At 40.2% G+C, this 11453-nt stretch overlaps 1 protein-coding gene across 2 annotated transcripts; it reads left to right on the forward strand.

Annotated features, from left to right (window-relative positions):
- Positions 1-601: 601 nt before the first annotated feature.
- Positions 602-5903, forward strand: ZBED5 (zinc finger BED-type containing 5). 2 transcript variants are annotated; one of them, XM_049650010.1, is made up of 3 exons: positions 602-820; positions 2402-2516; positions 3580-5903. In XM_049650010.1, the coding sequence occupies exon 3, from the start codon at positions 3752-3754 to the stop codon at positions 5834-5836; it is 2085 nt and encodes a 694-aa protein (XP_049505967.1). In that variant the 5' UTR covers positions 602-820; positions 2402-2516; positions 3580-3751; the 3' UTR covers positions 5837-5903. The 2 variants fall into 2 exon arrangements, with proteins under 2 accessions (XP_049505967.1, XP_049505959.1); XM_049650002.1 differs by having other exon boundaries at positions 3611-5903.
- Positions 5904-11453: the final 5550 nt, after the last annotated feature.

Raw genomic sequence — 11453 nt, forward strand, 5'->3', positions numbered from 1 at the left:
TCTGGGGTCACTCGAGACCTCTAGCGGGAGGCTCAGCTCCCGACCGAGCCCCCACGAGCCCCTGGCACAGCAGCGTCGGGAGGGGCGAGGAAAGGAAGGGGTGTTGTGCCCCCACTCCTTTGGGAAAACAAGAGAAAGAGGAGGCGGTTGCGTAACCCGAGCCTGGGGTGCGGCTCGGGGAACAAAGAGGTCGTGAAAGCAGCCGCAGCCGGGCTCTGAGCGCTCCTTAGGGTAACTGCGAACCACACAAATCACCGCCGCCTGGGCACCACGCCAGAGCTTGGGAGCATGCAGATTCCAAGAGTCATGTGCAGCCCCACAGGACCACCGACTTTGTCAGGCAGCACCCAGGAACCTGCATTCTAAACAAGCCCCCGGACTATCTGGAGCCCAGGGAAGTTTGAAAACAATCGCTTCACGTCTAGCACCAGCCGAAGCTTCCCATCGCCCCGGTCCAACGCGGCGGCGGCAGCAGCTGGGTCGCGCCTCAACCGAGCTTGGTCCTTTGCTTTGGTCCCGCCCTGCTGCTCAGCGCGGATTGGTGGCGGGGAGCAGCTCTGGAGCTGATTGGGCGGCGGCGGAGCCGCTCGTGGAGACTGTAACTTCGGGTGCTCCAGAGTGCTAAATTTATCTTCAGAGGAGCGACCGCGCCAGCCGCGAACTGGATCTCTATGGAGGTGGCATAGGCGATATCCCTGAGCTGAGAGCATCTCCCTGTCCCCGAATCCTTCCCTCTGTTTTGTTTTTCATTCCTTCCTCCCTTCCTCCCCCTTCCAGTCCGCGACGACTGGCTCTTGACCCCGTTCAGGCCTCGGTGAAGGTGAGGACCAGAGCCGCCACGGCGGCTGAGCGGTGCGCTCTGAAATGGCCGCTGCCTTGAGCTGTGTAAAATGGCGGCCGCAGGCTCAGCTGGGGACCGCGGCGCTGCTCTGCAGCCCAGCCGCAGCGAAGACCGGTCTCCATCACTGATGGAGGTGACGTAGAGAGACAGTGTTGGGTGCTGAGGAGACTTCCCGGGAACGCGAGAGAAGAGTTCTGGAGGCGAGGGTGGGCGAGTCCCCAGATGTGGCGGTCTGCTGGCAGCCTGCACCTGTGACAAGGAGGGATAGCTGGCCTGGGCAGCACATCGAGGTGGCCGCTTAAAAGGTGCAGGAAGGGGTGACCGCACCCACCTTTGCTCAGGCTTTCTGAGTGGACTGCGCTCTTAACCTGGCCCTCCTGCGCCTGAGGGTATTGTTCACAGCTGGAACCGCCTGAGGCGGGGGAGGGGGGGTTGGTTGGTGAATGGATGGTATTACCTGTCAGTTAACTCAGAAGAGACAAAAGAACCGGGTTTCTCACCCGCCCCCGCCCTGCCAGCCTTTTCGGGGAATGGAATAGAAACTTTACTCTCTAGGGAGTCCAGACTCTTTGTCCTCGAGAGATTCGGGAAGCACCTCTAAAAGAGGTGGGGTTGAGGCCTTACTTAGGAAAACAAAGCTTCCTACTCCGTTGTGTCCTCTGGTACCAATGGTGAGGGATCCTAATCCTAACCAGCAGCTCCACGAAGTTCTCTGTTGCTAACTTCAAATCGGGATTGTAGAAACGAGAATCTATTGCTCTTTTGCTCCCAATGATAAGAGTAGGGTTTTCTGTTGCTGCACTTTGAGACCCTCGACTTTCTGGCAGTCGTAATCCATTGTAATCCATTTCCCTCTGTTGCCCGTTAGTGCTTGGGAAATTAGAATACAAGGTACACACAAGGAATGGTTAGGCTCATGAGCTCTGCAGTCCCAACCTTTTGGGTTCTGCTCTTAGTTCTTCATTTGCAAGATGTGTTAAGTTAGCAGATGACTTAACTTCTCTGTGTCTGTTAGTTCATCTCTAAAGTGGGGTTGTTGATAGTCCCTGACTCTCAAGTTTGTTTTGAGGATTAAATAATCTGTATGAGGGATCTAGCAGTTTCAAGCATAATAAAAAATGATCACTCACTAAACGTTAATAACCTAAGTTAGGAGCTTGGTTAGGGGACAAAAGTGGTTGTAGCAAAAATGCATGTTTCAAATAACACTTCCCTGTATGATTCTATTTTAGATAACTTTTAATGTTTAGTTTTAGAGACATTAAAATGTGGCTGTACTTTTAAAAGTTAGGTTTCATTTTTGAAAGTTTTTTACATGTGTTTCTATGAAGTCAGTGGTTGGGAGACTGTCTCAAAACGATGAAATAACGAGGGTATTAAATGAAACAAAGATACTAGCATTTTTACTATGCTAGCCATCTTCTATTTCAGTTCACTGCATTGCAGTGAAGAATCTCTTGCACTGCCTGGGTCTAAAATAAATTGTAATGAAAGGTCTTCTTAGAGGTTTGTAGTTAGTTCTGCTTTTGCAGTGTCTAATTTTAATTTTTCTCATTCTAGGCTTTTGGTTACTCCCTTTCCACCCCATCCCTTAATTTTATTCTTTTGAAGAGTCTGCATTTCAAGCTGCCAAGGTGGAGAGTGTGATTGCAGAAGGGAGTACTACTCATTTCAGGTATCTTACCATCTAGCTGTTAATAGGAGAACCATTTTTGCTTTAGGATGTAACATAAGAATTCAAAGCTTACTCTGTAGCCAAATCATGAAGTTTAAATCAAAAGCAGATATATTTGGATAGACACTGAATATGTTTTCCTTAACTTGCAAAGTTAGTAGTCTTCTTCAGAGGTCTTAAAGTTTGCATTACTCTCCCTTCTAATTATGCTTTTAAAAATTATATGAGGAATAAACCTATTAAAATTATATGAGGAATAAACCTATTAAAATCAGAGTTTATGTTTTCTTTAGATCCTGGTTAAATCTTCACCTATAGCATAATGGAATGCAGAGTACTCAGTAAAATGTACATTACTTTGAATGGGTCTTAATTTGGATAATATAAATATTTATGTGATTTTGATTCCAGAGAAATAGTAGGTAACTTTTGGTCATCAGTTTATTTTTCATTGTTAGCACAGTATTTAGGATACAGAATTCTGTGTTTTGCAAAACTTTGAACTGTGTGTATTTTTAATACAGCTCATCACAATTGTTGCTAGCCCTGGTAGGAGGCTTCATATGTATAATAGTATCAACAGTGAAAATATGTAATGGCAGTAGGCATCAGAAAGTTAAAAGGGATTCCAAGACACTATTTGCCATGAGAAAGGGTTGGTAAATTATGGCCCAAGCTGTTTTTGTAATAGAGGTTTATTGGAACGCAGCCATATCCGTTCTGTTAGTATTGTCTGTGTCTGCTGCCATGCTGCAACTATAGAGTTGAGTAGTTGAAACAGAGACTATATGGCCTGTAAAGTCAAAAATATTTACTAGATTGCTCTTTACAGAAAAAGTTTGCCAACCCCTGCCATGGGACATATTCTTCAAGGTCCCTTCCTTAAAAACACACTTATCAGCTCTTCATTATTTCTCAGCCCACTGGTTCCCACATTATATTTTATAGAACATTAATATTCTCTAAGTTAATAAGTGTTCTGAGAAAAAGATCAATGTTAACAATTTTTCTTCATAGTTTATTTTAAAATATAAGTTTAAGAATACTAAACTCATTTCTATAGCTTTATTTTTATGTGATAATCTACCTTTAAGAAAAGGTGTGCCAAACCTGAGAGCAGCAGGAAGTCGCATGAGAGATCACCTGATACACGAACGTGTGATGTTCCATCTGCGCGTTGATGCATAGGCAGCATTTACAAATTAACTGATGTATTGCTCTGTATCATCTCTTTGATGATTGCTCATCTTCTATGTATCCTGTCATATAATTTCAACATATTTGTGATACTCAATGTTTATTCTAAACTAACCATGTTTTGTGCCACAAACACGTTACCTATGGATCTCTTGCTGAAACAAGGAAGTCTTAAACAAGAAGTAGAATCTTTTTGTTATCAAATTGTGTCTGAATCAAATGATCAAAAGGTTGGAATATTACAAAGTGAGGATGAACAATTGCAGCCTTCAGTTTCTAAAAAATCAGAAGGTGAGCTTTCCAGGGTCAAATTTATGTCCAATTCCAACAAAATAACAACATTTAGTAAGAAACCAAAAAGAAGAAAATATGATGAAAGTTACTTGTCTTTTGGATTTACTTACTTTGGAAATAGAGATGCACCTCATGCTCAGTGTGTGTTATGTAAGAAAATTTTATCAAATAGTTCTTTGGCCCCTAGTAAGCTTCGAAGACATTTGGAAACTAAACATGCTGCATATAAAGACAAAGACATAAGCTTTTTCAAGCAACATCTTGATTCACCTGAAAATAATAAACCCCCAACACCTAAAATTGTCAATACAGATAATGAAAGTGCTACAGAGGCATCATACAATGTAAGTTACCATATAGCCCTGAGTGGAGAGGCTCATACTATTGGAGAATTACTCATCAAGCCTTGTGCTAAAGATGTCGTGATGCGGATGTTTGATGAACAATATAGTAAAAAAATAGATGCAGTACAACTATCAAATAGTACTGTTGCACGTCGAATTAAAGATCTTGCTGCTGACATTGAAGAAGAGCTTGTTTGTAGACTGAAAATTTGTGATGGGTTTTCACTTCAACTAGATGAATCAGCTGATGTTTCAGGACTTGCTGTGCTGCTTGTTTTTGTTCGTTACAGGTTTAATAAATCTATTGAGGAAGACCTACTCTTATGTGAATCTTTGCAAAGTAATGCTACTGGTGAAGAAATTTTCAACTGCATCAACAGTTTTATGCAGAAACATGAAATTGAATGGGAAAAATGTGTTGATGTTTGTAGTGATGCTTCTAGGGCAATGGACGGGAAAATTGCTGAGGCTGTCACCTTGATAAAATATGTGGCTCCCGAAAGCACCAGTAGTCACTGCCTATTATATAGACATGCACTAGCAGTTAAAATAATGCCTACATCTCTGAAAAATGTGCTAGATCAGGCAGTACAGATCATCAATTACATTAAAGCTCGACCACATCAATCTAGGCTACTAAAAATTTTATGTGAGGAAATGGGTGCCCAGCACACAGCACTTCTTCTGAATACAGAGGTGAGGTGGCTTTCCCGAGGTAAAGTTCTTGTAAGACTTTTTGAGCTCCGTCGTGAACTATTGGTTTTCATGGATTCTGCTTTTCGACTGTCTGATTGTTTAACAAATTCATCTTGGCTGCTAAGACTTGCATATCTTGCAGATATTTTTACTAAATTAAATGAGGTAAATCTATCAATGCAAGGAAAAAATGTGACAGTTTTTACAGTATTTGATAAAATGTCATCATTGCTAAGAAAATTGGAATTTTGGGCTTCATCCGTAGAAGAAGAAAACTTTGATTGTTTTCCTACTCTCAGTGACTTTTTGACCGAAATTAATTCTACAGTTGATAAAGATATTTGTAGTGCCATTGTGCAGCACCTAAGGGGTTTGCGCTCTACTCTGTTAAAATATTTTCCTGTAACAAATGACAATAACACTTGGGTTAGAAATCCATTTACAGTAACTGTTAAACCAGCTTCATTAGTAGCACGGGACTATGAGAGCCTGATTGATTTAACATCTGATTCTCAAGTGAAACAAAATTTCAGCGAACTTTCACTAAATGATTTTTGGAGTAGCCTAATTCAAGAGTACCCAAGCATTGCAAGGCGTGCAGTTCGTGTACTTCTTCCTTTTGCTACAATGCACCTGTGTGAAACAGGATTTTCATATTATGCTGCAACAAAAACAAAATACAGGAAAAGACTTGATGCCGCACCTCATATGCGGATTCGACTTAGCAACATTACACCTAATATTAAGCGGATATGTGATAAAAAGACACAAAAACACTGTTCTCATTAAAATTAGAGGGTTTTGCATGTCTCTTGATAACCAAGTATAAGATGAAAATAAAAGATGATTTACTTCATCTCTGGTATTTTGGGGTTTTAAATAAAATGTTTCATATTTTTTATACTTTAGATTTTAGGAAAGCTAAAGAATCAGAAGCTTTCAGTGTGTATTTATTGTTGGTATTTCTTCTTCACATTGTAATTTCAAGAGTTTCATGGTCCTAACTGTGGAAGATGTTGATCCACAAGATAAAATCCTAGTTTCTTAGCATAATTTATCTCTTTAGGATCTAATCACTACGAATCTTTCTGGTCCTGCCTACCATGCAGCCCTCCAGTCACATGGAACTTCTTGCCGTTCCCTAAACACATCACACTGTCTCATGCTTTCAGGTCTCAATATTCCTTCCCCTTGCTTCCTGAGAAACTCTTACTTGCTTTTCAGTACTTTGACTTAACTTATCTTTGGTACTTTGATTCTCTGTTATCTTTCTCTTTTGGTCCTGGTTTTTGTGTCTGTCTCTACTGGGAACTACTTGGTGGCCTCGTGATTCCCATTGTTACTGGACTGAGCTCCTGTAAGGTCTTATTCAGCACTGTCTCCGTTACCCAGCAAAAGGCCTTACTAAAGTAAAATTCTCAGTAAAGGAAAATGTTGGTGAATCAACAAAAAACGGAATAGGGTATGGTGGCTCATATTTGTATATCTGCATGTGTACTGAATGTTAGTTACCCTTTGTGTTTTTGGCTTAATTATTCTGTTACCCAGAATTCATGAGGCAGAAGTCACTAAATGATGTCACAGCTTTTATCCAAGCTGAAATATTGGAGAGGGGAGGAAGAATGAGGAATGCTTTCAGATATTTTTATTGTTTCTCGGTTCCTATATAGAGTATTGTAAATTACATATACTGTAGACTAATGAGGTTTTACTAATCACTTACCAATGATTAGACTTGAAACCCCTATCAATTTATTTTTAGAATTCTTTGAAAGAGTTCTGACTTTCCATAGGCTCTCTTCCCATATCACCTCACATGTACAGGTCACTAGCTCAGTGTTAAATATTTTGTGTTCCTGTTATATGGGTAGCCATTATTTTATTTAATCTCACTTAAACTGAGTTCACATTTTGGGGAGTAAAAGTACCTCCCCTCACTAAGGCAGAATGTGGCAGCATGACTAGGTTGGAGAACTTGCTCCACTGCTTAATTAGCTATTTAATATTGGGCAGTTTGAGCCTTCCCACACCACAGTTTTCTCATGTGTAAAAGTACACCTTATTTGAGGGTTGTTAATACGATCAAATGAGTATGTATCTAAAATTCCTAACAGTAGATGATAGGAATAGGTGTACAGCATATATTAGTTCTCTGTCATATCCAACCATGTCCCATTTAAACTTCACTTCCACCCTCACTTGTATTTATTTTTTTAAATGTTTATTTATTTTTGAGAGAGAGAGGGAGACAGAGAATCCCAAGTAGGCTCTTTGCTGTCAGCACAGATCATGAAGCGGGGCTCAAACTCATGAATTGTGAGATCATGACCTGAGCTGAAATTAAGAGTCAGACACTTAACCACCTGAGCCACTCAGGCGCCCCGCCACACTCACTTCTAGTCTAGGTTTTTATTCTCTGACAACTCAATAGCCTTCTAGTCCGTAGGACCTTACCTAACCTAAGGCAGCAAGATTAAGTATGTCTAGCCCAGGTTTTGTCAGATAATATTAAGCACCTATTTTATCTTACTAGATGCTTGTATGTTAACAATCTTTACAGCAATCTTATGGGATTAAGTGAGTTTTTAATTTGTCCAAGGTTACACAATAAAGATGTAATTTAAACAGATGGTTGGGGTGCCTGGCTGGGTAAGTCAGTAGAGCATGAGACTCTCAATCTCGAAGTCATAAGTTCAAGCCCCACATTGGGCGTAGAGCTTACTTTAAAAAACATAAATAAAATATAGCAGGTCTTTTCCATAGATGGTACTTTTTGTGGTCCACTGCCTTTCAGACTTTTCTTAAGAGCATCAAACAGTGACTTGGGAGTATAGCTAAAATTCCCTACTAAAATGTGGACATTCTTTAAAATCCTGTGTTTTCTTCTCTAGATTAATCAAAAATTAGCTTTCTACTTCAAAGTATGACTGCTTAATATAAAACTATGTAAAAATAGGGAGTAAATTGCCATCAGGGAAAATTAATTCTCCAAAAAGATACATCATAATTTCTCATATATGCAGGTTTTTTGTCAACTAATCCTAGAATTAAATCTACCCTAATTTGAGAAGTGTATACAATGCCATAATGTCCATGTCTGGCTGATACCTCAAGTCTGTAACTGGACTCTTGTGATCACTGAACCTGAGCCCTTGATTCAGTTCTCTGTTCAGAGTATCATTCTCTTGTGATAGTCCTTTTTTTTTTTTTTTTTTTTTTTTTTAAGTCTTTATTTTAAGAGAGAGAGGGAGAGAGAGAGTATCCCAAGCAGGCTCAGCAGTGTCCATGCAGAGCCTGTTGTGGGGCTCAAACTCATGATCCCATGAAATCATGATCTGAACCAAAATCAAGAGTTGGATGCTTAACCAACTGAGCCACTCAGGCACCCTTTGAGATATCTTTCTTTACCTGTAACTTACTCCTCTGAGAGTCTAGATTCTGGCATTAAACCCAGGTCCTTTGACTGGGACCCTGCTGTCTCGTAATAGACCACTTTAATGCTACCACTATCCCAACATGATTCTTGATGCCAACTTCTCATCTGTTCTGTAACATATCAGGACTAACCTAGGGATAGTGTGTGTGGCTAGTGAGAGTAGACTTTTAGCACCTGAAGGTGGGCCTGGGACCTGCTGGATGATAGGCAAATCTAGTTCCAGACAGCAACTTCTGTGTTACCCTAACCTACTGTAGGTACCATGGCTGAATCCTAAGACAGAAGATGTTTTTTTCCTTGGATGTTTAAACCCTACATACTCTTCAGACTTTGCCTTTCTTAAATTAAAGCAAAGCAAACAAAGTCTTGAACACGGCCAGACTCCCTTTCTATTGTACTCCAAACCCTTTCACACAAAAGAGAAAACAACTCTTAAAGGAAGAAATGGGTGGCATGCTTCATACTGGAAGAGATATTTGGGAACTAAAAAATATCCTTATGGCATCCTCAAATGATAGTTACCCTTCCTGTGCATTAAACAAAATTTGATGTATCTAACCCAAAAGGCCTTTTTCACTGTGAATCTCTATATTTAAAGTAATTAAAATTGCGAGGTGCCTGGCTGGCTTAGTGGGTAGAGCATGCAACTCTTCATCTCTGAGCCATGAGTTTGAGCTCCATGTTGGGCACAGAGTTTACTTAAGAAATAATGGTAGGCACCTGGGTGGCTCAGTCCGTTAAACATCTGACTTTGGCTCAGGTCATGATCTCACGGTTCATGGGTTTGTGCCCCATATCAGGCTCTGTGCTGACAGCTCAGATCCTGGAGCCTGCTTTGGATTCTGTGTCCCCCTCTGTGCCCCACCCCTGCTTGTGCTCTGTCTCTCTCTGTCTTTCAAAAATGAATAAACATTAAAAAATAACATTAAAAAAAAAGAAATGGTAATAAAAAATAAGTAATTGAAACTGCTTTTATTTCTTAATGAGGATTATTTCCTAGTACCACACATACATAAATACTCATTGTAATTTCTAGTATCTGGGACTTCTTTAGGATCATTCATAGATCTTAGTAAATTTCTAATCATACAAAGGGGCACCTGGGTGGCTCAGTTGGTCAAGCATCCGGCTTCAGCTCAGGTCATGATCTCATGGTTCGTGAGTTTGAGCCCTGCATAGGGCTCTCTGCTGTCAGCACAGACCCCGCTTTGGATCCTCTGTCCCCCTCTCTTTGCCCCTCCCCTGTGCACACACTTGCATGCTCTCTACTATCTCAAAAATAAATACACATTAAAAAAATCTCAGTGAATTGAATTCCCTGCCTTAAAAGGTAAAGTATTAAGATGAAATACAATTTATACTGTAACATTATAAAAATTAGCTTTAAAATTCTTAGCCTTAAAAGTATAAAGTAGTGACTTTTTTGCCTCTCAAAGACTTCAAAGGTGGCATTTTGTAAATAAGCTCCCATGTTGCCTTAAAAAATGCAGTTTTTCTCCCCCAAATATAATTTACCTACACCTCTTAAAAGAATCCATCAGCAGTGTAAAACTAGGTGCGTCTGGAATTTACTCATGTTCATTACTTGCTTTCATTTTTTTAAAGTTGGTGTAACTGTACCGTTAATTAGTACAGTGGAAAGAATTCTGAAGCAGGTGTCAAGAGACTTGTGTTCTACAACTAATTAACTGCCTTAGGTAAGTTCATCCTCCTCTGTAGGCCTTAGTTTCTTGACTTAGTTAAACTAAAATCAGCTCTAAAGTTATTGTCAAATAAGATCCACATTTAAACCTAAAGATTAGGATGATGATAAAGATGTGCTCAGTTATTTGAAATATGGGTTTTTTCCCTAGAAGCCAAGCTTTTCAATGAGTCTTTTACCGTAATACTTTCCACCAACCAAATGATGAAATTTATAAATTGCCCCATCATGGATACTTACTGGATGGAAGGAAAGAAATGCTTTGGAAGAGAGGTATACTTTGAGAAAACATTGCAAAAATTTAAAAATGCTTGGTTATGACTGTATTGGAATCCATTAAATAGTAAAGTGTCCAGCAAGCTGCAGTAGGAATTGTTGACTATCCCAGCATCTATTTTCTTCTCCCAAATTGTATCTATTTTCTTTCAGGGATCCATTTTTCCCTTACATAATCCATGTACTTAAGCAACAACTGACCCCACTCCAGTTTGGGGAGTGAACCTGCTTTGCATACGATAGTAGTTTTCAAACTCTTTTTGACCTCAGTTTACAATAAGAAACAGATTTTATACTATAATCCAGGTGTGTGTATGCATAAGCACCAAAGTTTCATAAAATACTACTAACTTCATATATGCAACACAATCTCAAATCTGTTTAATTTTTTAAATGAAGACTAGGTCCTGAAGATTAATTTCATGATGCATTCTTGGGTCGTGATCCACCATTTGAAAAATACTGGTGAGTGCAATGCCATTGCACTTACAACAATTGTTCAGGAACCTGGATCCAAGTTTATTAAGGCATGGTATTACTCTGACCACAAGAATTTGTCCAGAGTAGCATGTGACCCAGTGTAGGCTAGAGAAAAGCAAGGGTGGATTATTATAGGGGCTTTGAGAAAAGATGTTTCCTCACTTTAAAGAAATCAAGGTCCTGGGGCATCTGGGTGGCTCAGTCGGTCAAGTGTCCAACTCCGTCTCAGGTCATGATCTCGTGGTTTAGGAGTTTGAGCCCCCTGTCAGGCTCTGTGCTGACAGCTCAGAGCCTGGAGTCTGCTTCAGATTCTGTCTGTCTGTCTGTCTGTCTCTCTTTCTGCCTGTCTCCTGCTAGAACTCTGTCTCTCTCAAAAATAAACCTTAATCTTTTTTTTTTTTTTTTTAAAGAAGAAATCAAGGTCCTGTGTACTTGGGAGAACTGGAATTGCTTCATCTCTCTAGCCTGGGAATAAAGCCAACACATAGAGGAGGGCAGAGCCAGAAACTTAG

The sequence above is a fragment of the Panthera uncia genome, chromosome D1 (genome assembly GCF_023721935.1).
Source record: "Panthera uncia isolate 11264 chromosome D1, Puncia_PCG_1.0, whole genome shotgun sequence".
NCBI classification, from domain to species: Eukaryota; Metazoa; Chordata; class Mammalia; order Carnivora; family Felidae; genus Panthera; species Panthera uncia.

Bases quoted from the DNA above. Each gene is read 5' to 3' on its own strand.
- ZBED5 (XM_049650010.1), top strand. From the start codon at position 3,752: ATGATTGCTCATCTTCTATGTATCCTGTCATATAATTTCAACATATTT.